This window comes from Zootoca vivipara, chromosome 6 (assembly GCF_965207765.1).
Source record: "Zootoca vivipara chromosome 6, rZooViv2.hap1.1, whole genome shotgun sequence".
Lineage (NCBI taxonomy): Eukaryota > Metazoa > Chordata > Lepidosauria > Squamata > Lacertidae > Zootoca > Zootoca vivipara.
Genome location: NC_142589.1, coordinates 10637779 through 10663150, shown reverse-complemented (window position 1 = coordinate 10663150; position 25372 = coordinate 10637779). Strand labels below are relative to the sequence as shown.

At 47.9% G+C, this 25372-nt stretch overlaps 1 protein-coding gene and 1 long non-coding RNA gene across 2 annotated transcripts; one reads left to right on the top strand and one right to left on the bottom strand.

Moving 5' to 3' along the window:
* Positions 1-358: 358 nt before the first annotated feature.
* Positions 359-18583, bottom strand: LOC148685246 (uncharacterized). The gene is made up of 3 exons (XR_015950431.1): positions 18450-18583; positions 2310-2525; positions 359-1414 (listed from the first exon to the last, which is right to left on the bottom strand). It is a non-coding gene; the product is annotated as an uncharacterized LOC148685246 (long non-coding RNA).
* On the top strand, positions 17867-24833 carry KLHDC7A (kelch domain containing 7A). The gene is made up of 2 exons (XM_088671528.1): positions 17867-23541; positions 23723-24833. The coding sequence occupies exon 1, from the start codon at positions 18033-18035 to the stop codon at positions 20640-20642; it is 2610 nt and encodes an 869-aa protein (XP_088527654.1). The 5' UTR covers positions 17867-18032; the 3' UTR covers positions 20643-23541; positions 23723-24833.
* Positions 24834-25372: the final 539 nt, after the last annotated feature.

Genomic DNA, 25372 nt, shown 5'->3' with positions numbered 1-25372 from the left:
GAGAATGGAAGGCGGGGGTGCGTTGAAGAGGATATTCTGAGAGGTGCTGTCCCCGGTCCAAAGTGGTCAGAAGTTATATTGACATATATATAAAAACCCACCACGTGACCCTCATGGGTATTTCTGGGAAATGGATCTTTGTCTGGGAAAGAGAATGGATGTGGTCAATTTCGGGGTGGGGGTGGGGGGGTCAGTCTTTAGTACAGTTTGCCCTGTTTTCCACAGGAGGTTGCAATTTTTTTTTAAAAAAAAAAAAAGCAACAAATCAGCATGAAAATTTGTACATATTTCCATGAAAAGTATTCTAACAGTATATTATTAGTATTGATAGTAATTATAGAATCATAGAATGCTGGAGTTGGAAAGGACCTAAGGGGTCATCTGACCCAACCCACAGCAATGAAGGAATCACAACCAATAATAATTTATTGATCTCCTTTGACCGGAGTCTCACTTGCAAACATACCATAAAAAAACCTGCTGAAAACCGTTTTAGAAATACTGTAGAAAACAACTAAAGATAGGTTTAAAAGCAACACAAACTGAACACTAAAGGCTTAAGGATCAGTGGTTAGAGCAGGTGCTTTGCATGCAGAATGTCTGGTCCCAGGAAGCATCTCCTGTAGGGACCCCTGGCTGCAAACCTGGGGAACTGCTACCAGTTGGTGTAAACCAGGCATCCCCAAACTTTGGCCCTCCAGATGTTTAGGACTTCCCTGACCACTGGTCCTGTTAGCTAGGGATCATGGGAGTTGTAGGCCAAAATATCTGGCGGGCCGCAGTTTGGGGGTGCCTGGTGTAGAGCAACTTCCTGTTTTCCTGTGTAAACCAACCCTATAATTAGAACCTTGAGGACTGGAATCTTATTTTATTTCAAGGCGAAGGTCAGTGGCAGAGCAACTGCTTTGCATGCAGAAGGTCCCAGGTTCAGTTCCCAGGAATAAGGCAGCTTCCTGGGTTCCTGTCTTCATACACGCTGCTTTTTCATCCAGCTGGAAAAGCTTGACGAAACAAAAACGTCTCCGATCGTTTCCAGAAATTACAGATCGCAGGCACCTGTCACAGCTCAACAGGGATGCTATTCCACAAAACACGGAACAAGCACACTTTTCTACCCAATTTTACCTAGCGTGCACATTTTTTTTACAAACGTTTTTTCTCTCCCTCCGCCAAATAAAATGCTGTTTTCAATTATATGCACCTTTTGCATGTTTTTGCCTAATACGTTCTTTTTAAAAAAAAACACTGCTGTTGCTGATGAGCTGCATTGCAAAAGTCAGAGAAGCACGGGTTTCAAAGGATAGGTGTTCTTTCAATTCACATATTGCTTGGAGAAGTATGAATGAGGCATGCGGCCCCTGGAGGGTTGGCTCTAGGTCAATGTGGACCTTGGCTTGAAAGAGTTTAGCCATTCCTGTAATAGAAAACAAGGCAGAGGATCTTTCTGTGGCCCAAAGCAATCTGAAAGAGACCCTGCTTCTCTTGCCTTTCACACACAGAATGGTATCCTGTGCCAGTCCTACTCGCTGTAGACTCATTCAACCTTAAATCATAGATCTGTAAAGTTGTGAGGGTCTCCGAGGGTCATCTAGTCCAACCACCCTAGCAATGCTGGAATCACAGCTCAGGCATCCCTGACACATATATTCTGAACCAAGAGCTAAGCACATTTGTGAACGATTGTGTAAGATGCTTGATGTGGATGACCGAGTGAAGATCCCATATTTGCTGTCTGAGAAGTTCACGACAGACAATGTTGCAAGGTTCATGATTGCGATTGAGAAGAACGTTAATCAAATACAATATGGTGGGCTGTAAAGTCTGCTTGGCAATGTAATATAGAAATTTATTTGTGTAGGTCTGCATTTCAAGGTATAAATGCAGTGCTTTTCTTCTAAAAAAATGTTTAGGGGTACTCTCATTTTGACTCATGAAAATCACCATTTCATAGTTCAAATCGGAAAAAATAAAAATAGTAAATACAATGAAATTAACTAATCACTGTGCCAACTCTTACTTCACACATTAAACACTCACTTGTGTCTGAGACTCAGGAAACACCACGACAGGAAATGAAGTAGCAACGGAACTGACAATTCACCGTGCTAAAGAAGAAACTAAAAAAAATTAATTTTTTAGTTTCTTCTCCCATTAGATTCACAATATGTGAGTCAGTATGCATATCCCTATATCCCCCGAGAAAAAAAAACCACGGTATAAATGTATCTCTCTTACCATCAGAAATTTCTTCCTGATGTTTAGTAAGAATCTCCTGACATGTCACTTGAATCCATTGGTTCAGGTCTTACCCTCCAGAGGAGCAGAAAACAAGCTGGCTCTGTCTTTCATATAGACGTGTGAGCATCCTCTCAGTCTTCTGTCCTCCGGGCTAAGCACACCCAACTCCTTCAAACGTTCCTCATATGGCTTGGTATCCAGACCCTTGGTCGTCATGGTCACCCTTCTCTGCACATGAATAAGCAAGGTCCATTCATTTCAATAGGTCTACCCTGAGTATAACTTTCCTGGAAAGAGAGAAGCTTTGTTAGTTTATGTAGATTGACAGAGAAGGCTAAAATCTACCGGCTTCTCTGTCTGGCCCTCCCCACCACTGGCATGTGGCCCCCAGAAGGGAATGTGGCCCTCTGGCTGAACATCTAATGAACGTCTAATGACCTTAACAGATTAGACAACTGGGCCAAAGCAAACAAGATGAATTTTAACAAGGAGAAATGTAAAGTACTACACTTGGGCAAAAAAAAAAAAATGAAAGGCACAAATACAGGATGGGAGACACCTGGCTTGAGATCGGTACATGTGAAAAGGATATAGGAGTCTTGGTAGACCACAAACTTGACATGAGTCAACAGTGTGATGCAGCAGCTTAAAAAGCCAATGCAATTCTGGGCTGCATCAATAGGAGTATAGCATCTAGATCAAGGGAAGTAATAGTACCACTGTATTCTGCTCTGGTCAGACCTCACCTGGAGTACTGTGTCCAGTTCTAGGCACCACAGTTAAAGAAGGATACTGACAAGCTGGAACGTGTCCAGAGGAGGGCAACCAAAATGGTCAAAGGCCTGGAAATGATGCCTTATGAGGAACAGCTTAGGGAGCTGGGTATGTTTAGCCTGGAGAAGAGAAGGTTAAGGGGTGATATGATAGCCATGTTCAAATATATAAAAGGATGTCATATAGAGGAGGTTTTCTGCTGCTCCAGAGAAGCGGACACGGAGCAATGGATTCAAACTACAAGAAAGAAGATTCCTCCTAAACATTAGGAAGAACTTCCTGACAATAAGAGCTGTTCGGCAGTGGAATTTGCTACCAAGGAGTGTGGTGGAGTCTCCTTCTTTGGAGGTCTTTAAGCAGAGGCTTGACAGGCAAATGTCAAGAATGCTTTGATGGTGTTTCCTGCTTGGCAGGGGGTTGGACTGGATGGCCCTTGTGGTCTCTTCCAACTCTATGATTCTATGATCTCCCCCAACATTGCTCTAACAGGATGGATAACTTTCATGGAGGACCCTTTTACCACTCTGTCATTCTTTGAACTTGGACAGATCCTCTTCATTGCAGTGGATTGGTCGAGATGACCTTCCAACTCAACAGTGCTGCGATTCTATGAGATGTGGGGTTCTGGCTTGCAATGAGAGCTCATTTCCGCAAGGACCTGGCTGTGTCTGTGCTTAGAATTCATCCCATTCAGCAATGCTCTATAGACTCACGCCCTCCCTGAAGCCTTGAATCTGCTACATGTTAGCAGGGTGGAAGAAGAAGACAGTTTCTCTCTCCCTCCCTCCCCTCCGGTGGTGTAGGGCCATTTCTCTTTTTAAGTCGCCGCAGTGCCGCTGGGACCTGAATCACCTCCATTCGGGAGGCGAGGGTCTAGGATTTTGCCAATAATCGCAGGCGGCACCTGCTTGCCTTTCAACTCTCTGAGCTTACTTTTCTCCTGCTGGTAAGCAGGCGGTGGGGGGGGGGGAAGAGACAGGTTTGCACTCTCCTGCTTGGAACGGAGCCAACTAATAATTCATAAAGTGACACAGAGAGGAGGTTGCCAGATCTTTTGAAGACAGGCTTGGCTGTCTTCACCCACGACCGTAGGAAGGTGATCGCAAAGTATGGAAAGACCTGCGTTCAAGGACACCTTCCAGAACTGCAGGAGGTTGTCACATCAGTCCTGCTGATGAAGTTATAAGCAGCCCAGCAAAGGCAGCAAAAGACAGGAATCCTTCCAGCATGGTGGGAGGACTGTAACTCAGTGGTAGAGCAGCTGCTTTGAATGCAGAAGGTCCCAGGTTCAACCTTCAATGGCATCTCCAGGTAGGATTGAGAAGGTCTGGAATCCTATAGAGCTACTGCCACCCAGCCAGCCACCATCCCCATCATGTTATTCGTTTGCCGCCTTTCCATAGTTAAAACTATGCTTGAGTCAGCTTGCGACGTAAAGAGATTTGCATAATTGCAAACGTAACCAAAGTCGTCATCAACGATTAATAAAACACATCAGAAAGGGCACAACCAAACTGAGCCGTTTCCACGTAAATTGTAAGGTCTAAAAATAAAGATGCAAATGATTAGTATCAACAACAGCAACGAAAAACCCTAAAACGTCTGTTCAGCAATCTCAGCTTTTGTAGTTGGAGTCAGTCAGGCCTCCGCCCTTCCAGGCCAGGTGGAGAAAAGCTTGCAAGGCAGGGATCAGGTCTTCCAGGGCTCACAGCCAAGATGTAGACCAGAGCTTTCCAAACTTTTCATGTTGGCGACACACTTATTAGACAAGCACAGTTTTGCAACACAGTACAGTAATTCAGTTTTACGAGCAAACCGGAGGTTAAACTAACCCCTTTCCAGCCCCAGGAGGAGCGTGGGGAGTGTTCACGTGACACACATACACACTCAGCCAACACACTAACGTGTCATGACACAAAGTTTGGAAAGCTCTGATGTAGACAATATGGAGCTAGAGTGATCAGTGGGTTGGAAATTGTTCCTGATCTAAAAGGCCACAGGTGAGCCATGCCTGTTATATCATGCGACACACTGCCTTGGTTGTCTTCAGCTAAGTCCTACACAGAGTGGACCCATTGAAAGGAGTGGACCCAAGTTGGTTATTTCTTATGATCACATTTTTCTGTAAAGGCAAGTTTTTAAACCAAGAACATAAAAAGAACTCTTCTGAATCAGGCCAGTGATCCCCCAAGCAGGACCTGAGCACAAAAAGACCGTCCCCTCCTGTGATTTCCAGCAAATCGAGCGCAGAAGCATTACTGCCTTTGGCCATGAAGGCACAGCATAGACATCATGGCTTGTAGCCAGTGAAAACATTCTCTATGAGTTTGTCCAATCCTCTTTTAAAGCCTTCGAAGTTGGCGGCCATCACAGCCTCGTTCGGGAGCAAGGAGAAGACTCTGATCCTAAACTTCTTCTGTCTTTGGGGATACGTTTGGGAGAAGAAAAGGTACTTGGTATCTGTGTATCTGAAGAAGTGTGCATGCTCACGAAAGCTCATACCAAAATAAAAACTTAGTTGGTCTTTAAGGTGCTGCTGAAGGAATTTTTTAATTTTGCTTCGACTCAGACCAACACGGCTACCTACCTGTAACTAGATAGATAGATAGATAGATAGATAGATAGATAGATAGATAGATAGATAGATAGAGTGATGGTAATAATAGTAATAATAATAAATAGACCCGGCCTGCTATTCTCAGACACTGTGGACATTGTTCCATCAGCAGTGTTGAAATAAGAGTCAACCACTGTCTGTTTGAATTTTGTATGTGGAAAAGGGCCATCTTGTTCTTTGCATCAGGCAGCAAAGTGCCTTGTGCCGGCCCTAACAGCCTGGCGAATGTTGCTGCGAATCTTGAAAGCACTGGGTGGGTTGATTTAGGCTCGCATATTTTCCTCTCGCCAAAAGGGGCTGAGAAACATCAGTCTTAGCACTCCTTCCTAACTCCGATCTGGAAGACCCAACTGTCCAGGCGTCTGCATGAAGATTTTTGTTTTCAAAATCCATTTGAATTTGCAAGGAAGGGATGCATTTGGCTCACTGGCTGATCCTCCCCAGCTCCTTCATGTAATTATGAGAAGTAGCGAGTGTCGGGTGAGGTTCAGGGGGCCACCAGCAATTGGATGCATTATTCATTGTTCTCCAAGAACAAGGCGCTTCCCATCCAGGTCTGCATGCTGATTCCTTTTGAAAAATGATCATCATAATAAGAGCCACAGGAAAAACTGTTTGGGATATGTTTCTTCTTTTTCCTCCCTTAATGGTCCAACTTTCTCAGCCGAGCCTGGCCAATTAGGAGAGTCCCGGAAAGCACCAGGGCTTGACATTTGCACAAGTAGGACCCCAGCCAACACCCATGGTTGGCTTAGGGAGAATTGGCTTCATCTGAAACAAACGCATATGAGTTTTGTTTTGCCCTCCTCAAGTCAGATTTCAGCATTCAGCTCTGAAATGTCGACTTGTGAATCTCAACTTGGCGATGTGTCCAAGTTTGATGAGGCCCTAAGCTACTGAAGGTAATGGGGCCCTTTATATGTCCAGCTGTCCTTTGTTGTAAGGAAAAGGGCTTATAGGGAACAGCCCCCCACCCCTCATCAGAAGCAGCCCATCTCCAAGCAGTCATGAAAGCGAAGGGACAGATGAGGAAAGTCAGGAGACGGAAAGGGAGTGCCAGAGCTCTGGCAACATCCAAGAGCCCCACAGGCAGGAAGAGAGGGAGAGGGAAAGAGAGGAGAGGAACCTGGCAGAACGCAGAGCCCCCCCCCCCGACTCCGGAATTGAGGAGGAGGAGAAAGGGGAGGAGATTCACTGTCCCAAGGCTTTTATGCTGGTCCAAATCACGGAAGGGGGCAGTGCCAGATTCTGATTCGGAATGAGGAGACATGAAACCGACCGTTCGCTACACTGTAAATAATGTGCACTAATAAAGACTTTTGAAAGACAAGCATGCGGAAGGTTGTTACTCAGGAGTAGTCACAAGAACCCCTGACATTTGTCAAATTGCCGCTGTTCTTTTTGTGTTGGATATATGCCGTATGGTAATTGATGGACCTAATAGGTATCTCAAGCCATTTGCACATGTGGCCATGCAACCAGCCCATGCAGAATGTAGGCACCCTATATATAGAAATGAGCCAACCAGTGGTTATTTTAGGGAGCAGGCTAGCAGGTAGAGCCCATTATTTACATCATAGGAGCCTAAACCAGTGTTTCTCAACCTTTTTTGGGCCACGGCACACTTGTTCCGTGAAAAAAATCACGAGGCACACCACCATTAAAAAAGTTAAAAAATTTAACTCTGTGCCGCCCTATATTATAATTATGACTGTAAGAAACACTTGCCAAATATTGCTTTCCGGCGGGTCAGCGCTGTGTATTGGCGGCCGCCAGGCTCGTTTGCACTGAGCTTTGGGAAAGAGGAGGAGAAATATTGCTTTCCGGTGGGTCAGCGCTAATCATTGGCGGCCGCCAGGCACGTGACAATGCAAATCGCCCTTCTCGTCGCCGCACGTCGCGGCACACCAGCCAGCGTCTCGCGGCACACTAGTGTGCCGCGGAACAGCGGTTGAGAAACAGTGGCCTAAACAACACAAAACACTCTTGCTGTATGTAGGTTAGGTCTTATTTTATTTGTTTTTTATTTTATATTTTGGAAATGTACATCCAGATTTTTTCCTTTAGATTTTTTGGGGCCCCCAAGAGAGTGGGGCCTGGAGCTATAGCTTGTTTAGCTTATACAGTACGTAAATCCGGCCCTGGATGTGTCGCTGTATGACAGCAAATGCTTGGGTCTGGGAGTTCTGCTCATCTGGGTAGTCTTCAATCCAGGGCCGGCTCTCTCATGAGCTGTGGTGACGCAGACGCTTCAGTGGCAGAATGGGAGGGGCGGCAGATTTGGATCAGAACCCTAACTCACTTCCCTTTCCGGACAGGCATGTGCAAAGAGCATTATTTCCAGCTGGGTTCATTCATTATTATTTTTTGCTTTATTTCTTTATTGCATTGATAGCCAACCTTTTCCTCCAAGGGGGTGTACCACAGTCCCCCTCCTCCTCAATTAATCCCCACAACAATCCTGTCGGGTAGGCTGCACTGAGGTCTCACCCCCCTTCCCCTTGTCCCTCTGCTTTTCCGCAGGGGGAAAACACGCTCAGTTGGAGCAAACGGCAATTGGGTTTTCTGCAGATAGCCTTTGGTTCTGATTTAGAGCTAAAGAGCAGGTTTTCCCTGGGAAATGGGTGGGGCAAGGGTTCTTCGAACGAGCAGAAAGCACAGGTCAAGCAGAAAACTGTTCAGAGCCATGTTTTCTAGGCATGGCACAACAGCAATGAAGAAGAGCCCTTGGAGGCAGCAACTGGTCCCCAGGTCACCTAGTGAGTTTCATGAGCAACTGGAGGAGGGATTTGAACCCTGGTCTCCCTGGGGTGCTAGCTGACACTCTAACCAAGAAGTGCTTCATGGGGTCAGGCTGCTATAACACCTTTATCCAGTGCTTTTTTTCTTTTCTGTTTTTTAAAAAAGACGTTTAAGGGTACTCTCGTTTTGACTCAAGAAAATCACTATTTTATAGTTCAAATCGGGGGAAATAAAGACAGTAAATGGAAAAAGTACAAAATGTCTAGGGGTACGCGAACCCCTGCGTCCCCCCAGAAAAAAAGCACTGCCTTTATCCTGGTTTAGAAGTTAATTACTGAAATCCTCCTCCATCCCTGTCTCACACCACCCTCCTCCTTCAAAGCGCTGCCAGTTTTACTCATCCCCAGCCCGACAAAACCGTGCCACTCCCCCAAAACCTGCAAAGAAACTGGCAGGAATTCTTTCCGTTTCTCCTTCACTTAGAGAGGAACACTTGTCAGCAAAAGCTGGGCTAATCCTTTCCCTAACTCTTCAAAGCTGCCCAGTTCCCCCCCCCCCAACACACACACACTGTCACCCCGCCCCCTCCTTCAGGAGACACCAATGAAAAGCAGGCGTCTCTCCTTTGATGTCAGGTCCCCTTTCAAGTGCTGGCTGCAAAGCCTCGACTTTTTAAAATGGGAGAGAGATTTGTTTCAGATCAGCTTCTCTTTCTGCTCTGCCTTCTAAACTCTCCTAGGTGAACTTCGGCCGCCTTCGGCTTCAATATTGCTGCCTGCCTGCCGCCCTGATCCCCAGAGGCTGCGGCAACTTTAGGATATCTGGTTTTGTTCACACATATACACAACCTGAGCCTAGGGTGGAAGGACTCACAACATTGACACCCCCACAGATCTTGCTTCTCTGTTACTTGTAGCTTTGGATCCAGCACAGAGCAAGCAGGTCTCTGGGTCTCCAGCTTCCAGCCTGTTTCCAGCTCAGCTGATACACACACAACTCTGCTATTGTTCTCCTACCTATAGCTCTGTCTCACTCACCTTGTCAAGGTGAATGGACTTGCACGTTCCTGTGACCCTTGTGAGCAAAGCCGTCGGGAGTTTCGTACTCCCAGCAGGGTCACCCAAGGCCATAAGGTCAAAGGGAAGGAGCTAGACAAAGAATGATCCAAGAAGCCCTCAATGGCAGAACAGGCGGAGGATAGCAAGCAGTATGTTGCAACGGCTGTGAAGGCGAATAAAGGCTGCAGCAGATAAGAATCTACTGGTTGTCGTGATACACATGCCATCGGAACAGAGCCTTACTGTGAAGACTGTGCGTTGGTCAGCGTGCACTGATCCACACACATAAAACAAATTCACGCACAGGCGTCTTCCAGAAAAACACTGGAAGAACAATTGGAGAACAGCCTTTACCAAAGGTGCAATGGGCTTTGAAGAAGCTCGAAATCAGGACGCAAGGGAGAAACGTGCTAAGAGGAAGGCACACTTGGCAAATCCACAGCGTGATCAACTCCCGCCCGGAAACCCATGTCCCCACTGTGGAAGGACGTGTGGATCCAGAATTGGCCTCCACAGTCACTTACGGACGCACTGTTAAAACTGTGTTTATGGAAGACAATCTTACTCGGCTACAAGGGATCGCCAAAGAAGAAGAAGAAGAAGATAGCTCAGTGAGGGGGGTGAAGGAAAGGCCCATGCAATAACCTAGAGGGCCCACACAGTTAGTAGTAGCTCTCACAACCTGGTCCATTCTTTTGAGATGGGGATGGAGACACTTAAGTGGCCAACTAAGGTCATTGTCTTACAAACAAACTTGTCTAACCCATTCAGACAGTTCCTCCATTAGATTCTAAGCCTCCCTGGATATAGGACCCCGAGAACTGGAACGGGCTTGGGGCATCATCCAGACTGACCTCCCCACCCCACCTCAGACACATCACCAGTGGGATATGATCATCTGGTTCAATCTACTGCATTGCAGAAATCTTTTGCCCATCGTGGGGCATTCTTGGGAGAATGGACCATGCAAAGCCCTCATCCCAATCCAAGCAACCCATGTGCCCTTAAGAGGAGAAATTGCAGTGAATTCTGGGTACCCTGGTGTCCATCTATGCAGCTTCAAAGCTGCACGGGGATTGTTCTTCTTCACGTGTTATTTATGAGGGATTTGCCATGAAGGCCTATTTTACCCATCACCAATGGACACACACACACAAGGCAACCTCTACCTTGGCACCAATCCTGCCCAACACATCCATCCATCCATCCATCTGTTTGTTTGTTTGTTTGTTTGTACGTTCATTCTATAATTTTATTTTTTCTATTTTATTTTAATTAATTTTTTGACAAAGTAATAATCGTACATAAATAAGAATAAAAATGTGCACCCAACCACCGAGACCATTCCATTATACTTATCCAACCTCCCAAAATTCCAACACCTCTTGAGACAGTTTGACCCATTTCCATTTTAACAGGACAAATTCTACAAACACCTTCCATATCTCCTCAACATCATTTCTCCTGCGTATTCCCCATCTTACCTTAATAGCACATGTTAATTCATCATTCATAGCTATGTCCCACATCTCTTTGTACCATCATTCCATTTTATATTCTGCTTGCCCCTTCCATTTCCTAGCTATCATAATTCGTGCAGCTGTCAATAAATTTGTGAGCGAGTCCTTCCTAGCCTGCGAACCTTCCACCCCATCATAAATTGATAATAATGCTACCTCTGGACTTTCGGTCAGCTTTAACCCAGTGATTTCTGTTATCTCCTTAAACACCCTTTGCCAGAAAAATTGTACATATTTACACCCCCACTACATGTGAACATAATTCCCGGTTTCCTGGCATCCTCTCCAAAATAACACCGACTATTCCTTTTTTATTTGATTTAATCTGACTGGTTTAAATACCACTCTTTTATGCCACCTATAGCCCTGCCTGCCTGCCCCTCATTTTTAAGCCTCATTATTAAACCTAGCTCAGCAGTGAGGAGCCTCCAGCCCCATGACTACTGCAGTGTGCTTTTTGTGGGACTGCCCTTGGACTTTAGATGGAGTAGAGTGCGACAGCCACACTGCTGGTACCGGTAGTTAAAACATCTGCACTGCCTGCCTATCTCCTAACGAGGCAGATTCAAAGTCCTGGTGTTAATTCACAAAGCCCTGAACAGCTTAGGTCCAGGGAACCTTCAGGTGCCACCTGAACCCCAATATCGCAGCTCAGTCACTGAGATCATCTGCAGGAGCGTCACGAGTAATCCTCTGAATTAGCGAGGCTCATTTAACATCGACACAAAATCAAGCTTTGAGCGTCACCAGCCCAGCCGTGTGGAATGCTCTTCCAACAGAGATTCAGCCGACGTCCTCTCTATTGACCTTTAAACGTTTGCTGAAAATGTTTATATGCCACCAGGCCTATGCAAGCAATTAATAAAAGATCCTTTTGTAATGGCGAGTTAAAAATTCCTGTTTTTAAAATTGCATGTTGTTTTTATTGTTTGGTTCTTTTAGATAATTGTTGTAAATAGCTCCAGTATTTTTATAGGTAAACTATGGAAGCCCCTCTCCCAGGAGGCAGCGAAGACCACCAATTTAGGTAACTTAAAAGAGGATTCGACAAATACGCAGATGAGATTGCTATCAGTGGCTACTACCAACTTTACTGTACGCTTGTGAAACAAGCACCACTTATAAATGCCATCCCCAACTCCTTGAAAGATTCCATCAATGGTGTCTCTGAAAATTTTTACACATCACTTGGGAAGACAGGCAAACTAATGTCAATGTAGTGGAAGCAAAGATCACCAGTGTTGAAGCAATTATTATTCGACATCAACTCCATGGGACTGGTCAGGTTGTTCGGATGCCCGATTATTGTCTTCCAAAGCAACTACAGTGGTACCTCTACTTACGAATAACTCTACTTACGAATGTTTCTACTTACGAATGGAGCTCCGTCCGCCATCTTGGATGCGGTTTAGATAGGATTTTTTTTACTTACGAATTTTTTCTCCCAATGCATTCCTATGGGATTCGACTTACAAATTTTTTCTACTTACAAATGTGCGTTTGGAACGCATTAAATTCGTAAGTAGAGGTACCACTGTATTCTATTCTTAACTTAAGAATGGAAAGCATAATGTCAGTGGACAACAAAAGTGGTTTAAAGACACTCTAAAGGCAAATCTTTAATAAAAATAAAAAGTAGTATAAACTGGGAAACACTGGCCTGTGAGTGCTCCAATTGGAGAACAGCCTTTACTTTGAAGAAGCTCGAAATCAGGATGCAAGGGAGAAACGTGCTAAGAGGAAGGCACACTTGGCAAATCCACACCGTGATCAACTCCTGCCCGGAAACCTATGTCCCCACGGTGGAAGGATGTGCAGATCCAGAATTGGCCTCCACAGTCACTTACGGACTCACTGTTAAAACCGTGTTCATGGAAGACAATCTTACTTGGCTAGGAATGATCAACAAAGAAGAAGAAAAAGCTCTACCTCCCATGCTTCCAAATACTAGTGTCTGGAAATCTCAAGAGGGGAGTTTGCTGCTTTGCTCATCCTGCTTGTGGTCTTCCCACTGGGGCAACTGGGCTAGATGGGCCATCGGCCTGATCCAGCAGGCTCATCTTACGTTCTTATTGTGATATTGACAGATTTGGCCCACAGTGGATATGGATCAGGCCTGCTAGTCAGTTCCATGTCCCCATATTCCTTGCCCTAGCTGGATCATTCCAAAGCTGCCTTATTAAAGAAAAGTTGGGGAACAGCAAGCCTTTCTCATTGGCAAATGCACTAAGTGTTCCCAGGTCCTCACCGGGTTTAATGCCCTGAGTAGAAGATGAAACCTTTGTTTGCTGCTTTGAAGGCAACCTGATTCTCAATTACAATGCGGGATTTCCTAATCTGAATTGCTGATGGCGGAGGCTAAGATGCTCCGCTTTGGATCTTAACTTTGTTTTCACATACTTGGGTTAGGAGTGGGGGTGAAATGAGCAGGAGGAACAGCAAAGCGGTACCCTGCCAGCAAACGAGAAGTGCCTTGTTTGCAGACCCCATCAAAGGCCTATCTTATCCCTTAAGGGAGAAAATGGCAGAAATCTTCTCCTGGAGTTCAGGCAGCAAGAAGTGAAAATATTGCTGACTTTTTTTTTGCATGGGGATCTTGGGGAATGAAGCGAGCGAGCGAGCAAGAGACATCAAAGGCGTTTTGCTGCTCAGAAAACAAAAAAGAGGGTTGGAGGCACAAAAAGGAGCCGTTAAGGTGCTGGTTTTGCTTTCTCCGATGCAGCAAAAATAAATAAATACAAAAAACAGGTTTGTTTGAGGGTTTGCGTGTGGGTGGAAAACAGCACGAGCCAGTTAGCTCTGGAGAGGCAGTGTAGCGTAGTGGTTAGAGTGTCAGGCTAGGACCTGGGAGAGACAAGGGTTCAGTTCCCCCACTCGGCCATGAAACTCACCGGGTGTGACCTTAGGCCAGTCACTGCCTCTCAACCTCACAAGGTTGTTGCGGGGATTAAATGAGGAGGAAGGGAAACATGCATGCCCAGTGGCATAGCAAGGGGGGTGATGTGGGCGGGTCACCCCAGGTGCCACCCTGGAGGGGGGGTGACACTCGGCGCCCCCCACACTGGGGAACTTTTTTATTATTATTTTCTGTTGCATGAGATTTTTCAATTGTTCTTATATGTTCTTTCAATGCTGATTTCATATCGGTTTTGTTCTGTAAGCTCTAGTTTTTTTTGCAATTCATGTTTTTCACTTTTCGCCAGAGGGGGGGTGACAAAAAAAATTTCGCACCGGGTACCACCTGGGCTTGCTACGCCTCTGTGCATGCCACCTGGAGTGCCTTGGAGAAAACAGGTGGGGTGCAAAGGCTTGTGGGTTTCCCTTTGAGGCATGTGGTTGGCCACTGTGAGAACAGGATGCTGAATTAGATGGGCCACGGACATGGACGTAGCCAGGATATATGTTAGTGGGGGGAGGACACCCTCCTGTCATGATCCTCTGTCTGGCTCTGTCCGGCAGATTCAGAATGAAATGTCTCAACAACAGTTGCTTTAAATTCCTTTCTTTTGAGCCCCAAGCGCTCAGAAAAATCTGTCAAAATCTTTCCACAATTTCTGCTTTTAGTTAAGTATTTCTCTTTATTTGCTTAGTTTGGGGGGGAGCTCCCCCCTGCTCCCCCCCTCCCAGCTGCACCCATGGCCCCTGGCCTGATCCAGCTGCAGGGCTCTTTTTAGCTTTACATGTACCCTCCATGAGCAAAGGCAGTCTACCTCCAGAGTCACTGGGAATCACAAGTGGGGAGAACACTGTTGTCTTCAGGTCCTGGCTGAGGGTTCCCTACGATAGACATCTGGTTGACCACTGTGAGAACAGGATGCTGGACAAGATGGGCCATTGGCTGGATCCCACGGGGCTCTTCCCTCCTCCACACTTCATCTTCCCTGCAGCCCTGCCAGGTAGGCCCCGGCATTGAACAAGCCAGACCTTGGGATTGCCATTCCAGGAACGAACCAAGCGCCAAGTGCCTTGAGAGCTTTGCTGAGCAGAATTCCCAGCCCTGAATTAATCCCAGAGTTGAAGGAAGTTTCTTTTTCCGACTGGGAACTTTGTCTGACTCGAGCGCCGACCGCTTTGACCTTAGCAGCCGCCGTTGCGCACGGAATCTCGGAGGCTGCAGTTACAAGATACAGAGTACGCACATCCCCCTCCTCCCCAATTCTTTGCGGGGCAGGATTAAAATAAATACATCCACCTCTAGTGCTTTGCGCTCAGGAACCTGTGGGGAAATCTGAAAGGGAATGTGCATGTTTGCTTGCGGTTTTATCAAAACCCGTTTGCCTAGCTACCGTGCAGAGTGTAAGATTACAGAAAACACTTCTGCCAGCCCCCAGCCGCCACATGCACACACTCATTGTGCGTACCCCGTGGTGAGCAGGAGTTTTGTTTCAGATGGAGGTTGAATCCTGACAAGACAGAAGTACTGTTTGGGGGGGCAGAGGGGGGGCGGGTGTGGGGGACTGCCTGGTCCTGAATGGGGTAACTGTGCCCCTGAGGGAGCAGGTGTGCAGTCTGAGAATCATTTTGGTCCATGGAGGTGCAGGTCAATTCTGTGTCCAGGGCGGCTGTCTACCAGCTCCATCTGGTACGCAGGCTGAGACCCTCCCTGCCTGCAGACTATCTCGCCAGAGTGGTGCATGCTCTGGTTATCTCCCGCTTGGACTACTGCAATGCACTCTACGCGGGGCTACCTTTGAAGGGGTACCGTTCTCAGCCCCCTGAACAAACTACATCCGCCAGGATCCTTTAAGGAGGAAGCCACAACTGGCCAAAGTATTACCTATGATGATGTTTGAGATTCAGACCATTGGCCCGTCTAGTTGAGATTTAAGAGTCTCATGCTCTACCAACTGAGCTATTCCCCTGAGTATTGTATGCCCTCGTTGGCAGTCTTTCCCAGAGCAATTGTTGTATGGAAATCTGGGGTTGGCCTTTACAGCCCAACTCCCCAATGGGCTTGGGGTCCCCTAAGTCCATTATCAGTCAGAGAAGAATGAGTAGAGGCAAGGACCCATAGAAGGAAAGCAAGGAAGATCTTTATTCTTCTGTTGCCACAGAGTCTCCCTGCTCTGCAAGGAGGTGAGGACCCAGCAGAAAGGTGTGTGACAGATTTTAAAGGCTTTAGAAATTGCCCAAACCCTGACACCAATGAACCTGTTGTTGTTGTTGCCGTCGTCATTGTTATTATTTATCCCCTGCCTTTTTTCATGACAGGACTCAAGGCAGCTTACAGATAAAACAAGAACTGCTAAAAACATAGAAAGGGCAATCATAAAAAAAAACAATTAAGCATTAGTGGAATTAAAGCCATATAAATTAGGGTTGCCATATTTTAAAAAGATGTTGAGCTTTTGCAAAATCTCAAACAAACAAAAAATGAAGTTTTTGAGCTTTTTTTTTTAGAAAATTCACCAAGAAAATAAACACTTCCAACATGGGTTGCCATACGCTCGTGTTTTCCCAGACATTTCTATCCATCTGGGGAAATCCCGCCCACCCACCCGACAAATCCCGGATATGTCAGTCCGGGAAATTCTGGCAGTGCTAATATACATATATAAAATCCCTGTAAAACATGCAAATGATTATGATAAAAAGAGCACAGTCTGGTGTGAGTGGCAAGTTTCATGAACTGCAGCCTTCCGGGGAATTTGACCTCTTTGACAGAGTTCAGGAATAGCAGGGCCTACGAAGCTTCCCATGTTTCAGATGGCCTTGTCTGTGAATCTTGTGGCTTGTGGGGAGAAAGTGAAAGAAGAGTCCCAGTTCAACGACCTAAAAGCCTTTGAACAGGGGTGGGGAAACATTTTCAGCCTGGGAGGTGCACTCAGCCCCTCCCCCTGCTTGGGCAAACTTCCAGCAGAAGCAGCATCTCTTGTCTTGGTACAGTAGGATACAATCTGGCCAGGAAATATGCCCAGGGTTTTCTACAAACACACATGTGTCTTTCCATCTAGGCAAGCAAGAGACATTATCCCAATTCAGGGCCAGGCAAAAGCTCTTGAGCCGTGTGCAACAGTGTGTCCCTATTTTCCCATGGATTTGCAGAAGCCGTCCCAGTTTCATGACTTGATCTTGAAATGTCCAGTTTTTCCTTAGGGCATCCCTATTTTCATCAGAGAAATACCGGAGGATATGGAGTTATGTGACCCCTGAGCCGAGGAGATAAGGAGCTATACAACCTTTAGAAGACATCTCAAGGCAGCCCTGCATCACATTCCGAGATAGCTCAGTTGGTTAGTGCATGGCGCTGATAATGCCAAGGTTACAGGTTTGATCCCTGTATGGGGCAGGTGCCTCTTCCTGCAATGCAGGGGGTTGGACTAGATGATCCTTAGTGTCCCTTCCAACTCTATGATTCTATGGTTCTATGAAATCAGAAACTAGGACAGCTCCTGCAAATCCAGGACTGTCCCCGAATAATAGAGACACTTGGAGGGTCTGGAGGCAGAGAACAGCCATTGTGCTAAGCAGCCATCAATAGCCCTCTCCTCTATGCTTTGATCCAATACTCTGTAAAAGCAGGCCATCCCTTTTTCCTGCTGGAGTGAGTTCCATGCACAGCCTGAAAAAAATGTTCATTAGCCGAGTCCGAAAAGTGAGCACTGAAGAAGAAATCCATAATCAGTGACCAGCTCCTATCAGCTTGGGGAAGTCTATTTTTAAAGGCACCTGCTCATTTTCTCTTCCTACTTCCTCCTTTCCAAAGTTTCCTCTCTTGTTTACAGAAGCTTGGTAAACTAAGTCCACATTTGGGAGACTCTGTCTTGTCTGCTTGCTTTGTTTTCCACTTAATACACACACACACACATCCCATGTCACCTGTGTCTGGCCCGGCCTACCTTGTTCAAATATGCAAACCTCCTATGGTAAACAGACACCTGGCATACAGAGAGGGAGGGAGGGAGGGAGGGAGGGAGGGAGGGAGGGAGACCAGCCGAGAAGCCTGCGGTGTTCTCTACCTGTCGACAGGTAAAAGTCACCTTCCTGGGAGTCAGGCCTTGGCCGCTTGGAGCCAGCCCCTGCTCAGGAAATAATTAACCTCGGATTTCTCGCATTCCTGAGCACACAGCGTGGTATGGAAGAATGACCCCCGGCGTCCAGGTAAGCGGAGAGCAGACCTCAGAAATGCAGTTGGCTGCGAGGGTGGCCCTCTCGGCCGCCGCCTTCCTCCTACTGACTTTGGCGTACAGATATTACAAGTCTCGAGTGCCCTGCACCAGCCAGCAGGGAGCCAGCGGGGAGAGAGGCAAGGGCAGCAAAGACGCAGAGGGGACGGAGAGCATGATCTGCTGCAGGGTGGAAGAACTGCCCCCTGGACTGAGGCACCGGTGGGTCAACGGCAAGGGTGAGAAGCCAAACCACAGGGCAGGGGGTAACCTGCCACTTCGGACACCTGGGCTTGCAGTCTTTGGGGAATCTAGAAGCCAGGATACACCTGCCTGCAGAGAGCCGGATGGGGAAAGAGAGGTGAAGAAACAGGAGGAGGAGAGGATGAATCACCTGGGAAGCAGGCTGCCACCAGACAGAAAATTCTCTGTGGCAGAAGAGGAGAAGGGAGGGGAGACTTCTGGTGCTGTCCTCAGCAACGGAAGCAATGCCGGAGTCACAGAGGCTGCAATGGAGTCGGAGGGCAGCTTGCCTTCTCTAGGTTTGCTCTCCCCAGGAGGCGGCTTCTGCAGTTTGAATGGCAGCCACAAGGATGTCAGCTCTGCAGAAGATGGACTTTGCCTGGCTGCTCAGGAGAAGGGATCTGGGCACGCAGCACCTCACCCTGCAGATGAGAATGGCTCCACCTTAGGAGGAGGGAGAAGTGATCTACCTGGAGAAGAGGAGAGGCAGCAGTTAGCCCCGACCCAAGAGGAGCAGGAGAGGACCCGTCCGTCGTTCCATGCCACTTCTGACATGGGCCTGAAGATGAACCACAGCCATGCTGGGTCACACACAACGTACATGTTCTCCTCCGTGGCCCAAGTTCAGGTGGAGGAGAGCCTTGTTAAAGAGCGGAAGCTCCAGGAGAACAGTAACGGGCAACCAGGGGACCCTGGGACCAGCCTGAGAGGCAAAGTCTATGACTACTACTTTCAGTCCATCTCCCAGTCAGTCCTGAAGGAAATGCCTTCCTGCACTAGCCTGGGCACCCAACCATTTTCTCAGCTACCTGTGATCAACATCCCTGATGCCTCTGAAGAGCAGTTGGGTCAGGAATCAGCCCAAACCTCAACAGCAGAAGATGACCCTGAGGATGTTCCTAGTGCTCTTCCTCATCATATCCAGGATGAGACAAAGGCCCGGCAACCTGGGAGCCAGGATGAGGCTGCTGTCCAAGAAAAGAGGTCCAAGAAACCTCCAGGACCTGGAGCCGGCAGCTTCAGCCGGAAAGGCAGCCTCCATCAAATCATAGACAACCCAGAGCTTCAGGTCCCTATGGAAGGCTTTGGCTGTCTGGCTTCTGGGTTGTCAGGATTAGACACGCCACCTCTCAGCCCGCTCCACTCCAGCTCCGTTTCTTCACTGGTCGGGTCCATGCAGAGTCTCCAAAGCGACACGAGTGAGGAACCCACAGTGGAGCTGGTGGCTGGCACCAAGTTCTTCCACATCCCGCTCAGCTCAGAGTCCTCCATCGACATCCACCTGGACCTGGGGAACTGCTACGAGGTCTTGTGTACAGCCAAGAAGCAGAAGCTGGAGAGGCTCCTGGAAGCGGCCTACAAGGTCATGAGCGACAACTACCTCCAGGTGCTCCGGACTCACGCAATCTACAGCCGCCTCAACGGCAAGGAGAGGGACCTGATCCTGCAGCGGAGGATGCGGGGGCGGAAGTACGTGACTGTGGCAGACGTCAGCTCCCAGGACGAGAGCCAGCATGCGAGCAGGCTCTGCTACTACGACGACCAAAGGGATACCTGGCAACTGTTGACTTACGTACCTCTGGAAGTCGTATCCAAGGGTTGTGCCATGTGCAGCATGTTCAATTACCTCTTTGTGGCGGCCGGCTGCGAAGGACGGGGGAGGCACCAGAAGCCGTCCAACCGGGTTTTCTGCTACAACCCTTTGACCAACATCTGGCGTGAAATCTGCCCGCTGAACCAAGCCAGGCCGCACTGCAAGCTGGTTGCCTTGGACGGCTACCTGTACGCCATTGGCGGGGAGTGCCTCTACACCGTCGAGCGCTATGACCCGCGCCTCGACCGCTGGACCTTCGCCGCCCCGCTGCCCAACGATACCTTCGCCGTGGCCCACACTGCCACGACGTGCGATGGGGAGATCTACGTCACAGGGGGCACTCTGCGGTACATGCTGCTGAGATACATTGGGCAGACAGATACGTGGAAGTTCAGCCTCACCGGTGGAAGCAAAGACCGGACAACCGAGATGGTGACTGTCAATGGGTTCATCTACCGCTTTGACCTGAACCGGAGTATGGGCATCAGTGTCTACCGCTGCGGCGCCAGGGCCAAGCTTTGGTACGAGTGTGCCACCCACCTCATGCCCTTACCGGCCAGCTTCCAGTGTGCCGTCGTCGAGAACCTGGTCTATTGCATCGGCCGGCAGTTCAACATCCGCTTCCTGGCCGATTATGTCTCGCCGCGGTTCGGGACCAAGGAGTTACAAACTTTCCCTTCCCCGAGAGGGACCCTTTTGCCTGTGACTCTCGTGCTGCCAGACAAGGAAGTGGTACAGACGAGGGTTTGAGGACACCGATGGTAGGAATGACAAGGAGGTGAAGCTGCTTGATTCCACAGGCCTTGCTGCTGCATGCGCGCACACACACACACACACCACTAGCCAATTTCCACAAATCTGTCAAGGGAGATGGAGCTACAAGCGGGTTGGCAGGATCTGTTTATTTTGAGGCACTTAAATCCTTGTAAATTTGCATGCAAATTAAACGCAGCCTTTGGGGTCTTGGACGGTCGCCAATACAGGCCTAGTTAGTGTGAATGTAGAAAAATGCCACGTAGCTGGGGCGCCACAATCCTGCTGCACACCATCATTATCTGTGATACAAGGGAGGCTTAACCCCTATGGCTAACTCAACTCCCTTCTCCCCTGCTCTCAGCTCTCAAAGTCATCTTCTGATTTTGTTTATGAATGTATAGCAATCTGGGGGGGAGCAAGTGAGGGGAGAGAGAGATGCAAGGATATAAAGAGAGCCCTGCGGGTTAAGACCAAAGGTTCATCCCACCCATATTGATGTTTTTCAGGGCGCTGTGCCAAAAGGGTCTTCTCTGTTCTGATTTTAACTGTCCTCTGTCAATCATCAATTAACCATGCAGCACATCGTTGAACTGTGGAACTCGCTCCCGCAGGGGGCAGGGATGGCCTCCAACCTGGGTGGCTTTTAAAAAAGGATTAGACAAATTCATGGAAGAGGAGAGGGCTCTCGAGGGCTGCTAGCCATGATGGCTCGGGCTCTGCCTCCACAGCTCAAGGCAGCAGTGCTACTGGATCTCAGGTGCTGGGACTGCAGGAGGGGAAGGCGCTGTTCTGCTCGAATCCTGCTTGCAGGTTTTCCACGGGCATCTGGTTGGCCACAGGGTACTGGACTAGAATGGCCATTGGCCTGATCCAGCAGTCTCATAATACAATACAGTGGTACCTTGGTTCTCAAAGTTAACCCGTTCCGGAAGTCCGTTCCAAAACCAAAGCATTCCAAAACCAAGGCGTGCTTTCCCATAGAACAGGCATGTCTCAAGTCTGTTATGGGGGCCTAATCCGGCCCGCTAGTTGGTTTAATCCGGCCCCTGTGGCAGTTTATTTCCAGGGGTAAAATCCTTCAACTTTGATCGGCCCTTCACTTCATCAAATCTGGACCTCTTTGAAAAAAGTTTGGACACAGGGGCGGAGGCAGGGGGTGCAGTGGGGGGTGGGCCGCCCTGGGTGTCACCACTGAGGGGGTGACAAAATGCCGGGCGGCACTCACCGTGGGGGCCTGCAGTGCGCCCAAGCCATGCATCTCCCCTGGAAGTGATGCAGTGGCTTGGGCACCCGCAGGCTCCGCGCTGCCCCAAAAGGTCCTCCCGCTCCCTTCCCCCCCCCCCAGCTGTAGTGAGGCTGACTGGGAGGAGGCAGGCAGACTCCTTCGAGGCCCCGTGGAGCTTCCTGCCCCAGCTTCCCCCCCCGGTGGGCAGCTGGCCCTGCCCCCGGGCACAGGGCACATGCGCTGCCCCAGGCGCCCGATCAGCTTGCTCCGCCATTGCCTCCCCAAAGCCCGCCTGGCTTTGGGAAGTAGGCAGGAGGTCTCCAGCATCCTGTCAGAGTCTTGGTGCCTCCTTCCCAAAGCCCATGCGCTCTGGCCACCACTTGGCGGAGAGAGGGGCAGGCACTGGGTTTTTGTAACACCCGGCTTAGGGAAGGAAGCACGATGCTCACATGTAAAATCTGGACGTCCCACCCACCCAATTACCCTCACAAGTTGGCTCCTGTGGCCCAAACTGTTCCCCTATTTAAAATTTCACCGCACGACAGGCTCTCTTCTTATGTTCTTTTGATAGCCTCCTCCTCTTCCACGAACTGATCTAATTCCATTTAAAGGCATCTAAGGCAGCAGCTGTCCTCACGTCCCGTGGCAGGGAGAAATGAGATTCCAGTTTCACCTTTCGACGCAAACCCACCTCTTTCACGCTTTCCAAAAAGGTACAAGGACTGAAAACACTATCGCCCCTCGAGAATTAACAGCTCTCCAAATTTTGCAATGCCATTCTCCAGCCAAGTCATGTGTGCGGAAGTGCATACAGTGGTACCTCTGGTTAAGAACTTAATTCATTCCGGAGGTCTGTTCTTAACCTGAAACTGTTCTTAACCTGAAGCACCACTTTAGCTAATGGGGCCTCCCGCTGCAGCCGTGCCACTACTGTGCAATTTCTGTTCTCATCCTGAAGCAAAGTTCTTAACCTGAGGTACTATTTCTGGGTTAGCGGAGTTTGTAGCCTGAAGCATTTGTAACCCAAGGTACCACTGTATACTGGGGGGGGGATGCGTGTCAATCATGCATCAAAATGCATCTATTACTGAAAATAACATGCAGAAATGCACTGTATTAGGGCTTTTCCAGAATGGGTATGTTAGGCAAAATTGCATGCTAACATGTATGTATTAATAGAAATTCACAGTAAAATGCTGTTGAATTTTCTTGAGGACTTAAATAATTATAATAATAGTAACAACAACAACAAATTAATATGCAAATGTATAAAACTGAACTTAAGACTGGAAAGAAAGGGGGAAATATAGAGTTGGAAGGGATCCCAAGTGGACATCTAGTCCAACCCCCTGCAATGCAAACAACCTCTGACAGATGGAACATTGCACTTAATTGGATACAACCCTCTATGCCTTAAGCAGTTATGGTGAGAGTGAGCTCTATCTGCTCTGGACCACTCTATGGGGATGTTTTGGGGTCCCTGCATGAGTACAGACATACCTCGGTTTAAGTATGCTTTGGTTTGAGTACTTTCAGTTTAAGTACTCTGCGGACTGTCTGGAACGGATTAATCCACTTTCCATTACTGTCAATGGGAAAGTTCGCTTCAGGTTAAGTACGCTTCAGGTTAAGTACGGACTTCCAGAACCAATTACACTCATACTTCGGGTTAAGTATGCTTCAGGTTGAGTAGTCCGCGGACCCATCTGGAACGGATTAATCCACTTTCCATTACTTTCAATGGGAAAGTTCACTTCAGGTTAAGTACGCTTCAGTTTAAGTACTCTGCAGACTGTCTGGAATGGATTAATCCACTTTCCATTACTTTCAATGGGAAAGTTTGCTTCAGGTTAAGTACGCTTCAGGTTAAGTACAGACTTCTGGAACCAATTGTGTACTTAAACCAAGGTACCACTGTACAGACATTCTGACATGCCCAGTGGAGGGTTCACTTCATCCACAAACCCAGCACCAGGAAGTAACATGAGCACCATCCGGGCAAGACTTGTGGGAAGCAGAAACCCAGGGATCCAGCCAACAGGATACGGTAAGCAAGAGGACTCCCAAATGCGCCAGGGGGTGGGGGAAGCCAAATAAGCCAACTCATTCACTTAACTGACTATGGAGGGGTCTCTCCATAAGACCATTAAGTCCAGAGTCCAAAACTGCCATGATCACACCACTGGGATGAACTGAAGACCAGGGGTTCTCTGCCCATGTGCAGAGTGGTTTTATTTATTCTTTATTTATTTATTACATCTATAAGCCACTTTTTTCTTCTCTGAGGGGCTGAAGGTGGATACACAAGTTCTCCCTGCCCTCCGCACTGCATCACATCTCATAATACTAGATAGGTTAGGGAACCTGGGTCAGAGTAGATGGCTATTCTCTGCTGCACTTTCCCGTACAGATTAAAAGAGCTTTCTGGGGACTCGGATGTTGGGCTCAATTAATCAATGCTCGTTGAATCAAAAATTATCTCATAAAGGCCTAGAACATTCTTTTAACTAAAGCTCTCTTTTCCTCGTAAGTAGGACAAGATGCAAGCTTGATGAGGGACCAAAGCGGTCTCAACTCCACATCTTTGAGAGTTGCTCCCAGCCCCCAAAAGCCTTTCCTGCTTGTTCACAGATCAGCACCAAGGGAGGATTTCCTCCATCTCATGAAATGCAAACACACACACACACACACACACTTCACAGCCCTGCAGTGTTTGACCACATTCCATCTCTGACAATTTCCCCTCTCTAGCAGGCAGGAATGTGTGTGTGTTTATGAGCATTCCATGACATCACAGAAACTCAGCCAATGGCGGCAGAAGCGGCGTGGACCTCAAATGGAGAGGGGCAGTAAACTTTCAGCCTTTTTAAATGCCTGTGTATAATTAAATGGACCTATATATTTTCTCTGGGGCTTGAATATGCAGATAAAATAAAATAAACAGCAGTAACAACAAAGTAGCCTTTGAGATCTCTGCCACATGCTTTCATCTAGGTTTCTGCCGCATCCTCATACTTGCCCTTGGTTGTTCCATTACTGTAAGTGACTGAAATTGGATAATTAAGATACATAACCTGCCATAATCATTAATGCGCTTTACATCTCGGTGTCTCAGAATGCATTTTCGTCAAAGTGCCACCAATTACTCATCTGGAGTGCAGATTCCAAATGGCTGCGGTTTCATTCCCCCTATATAGGCACATTTTTATTTTTATTTTATTTTTATTTATTTTTTAAAGCCATAGATGGCTCCAGGATGGTCACTGTTAGCTGTTTCCAGGATGGTTTATCTTAGTAAGAGTTGGAAATACACCCAGAGGTCATCTAGTCCAACCCCCTGCAGTGCAAGACTCACAGCTGAAGCAATCCCAAACCTACTCCGCTGCCCTCAGATGTGGTGAAGGATTCTGTCCCACTCAACTCCCCTGGGTTCAGGGAAGCCAAGGCCTCTCCCTGCAAATAAGTCTGGGTCCTGATTTTTGCACCTGGGTCCATTTGC

Bases quoted from the DNA above. Each gene is read 5' to 3' on its own strand.
- KLHDC7A (XM_088671528.1), top strand. From the start codon at position 18,033: ATGACCCCCGGCGTCCAGGTAAGCGGAGAGCAGACCTCAGAAATGCAG.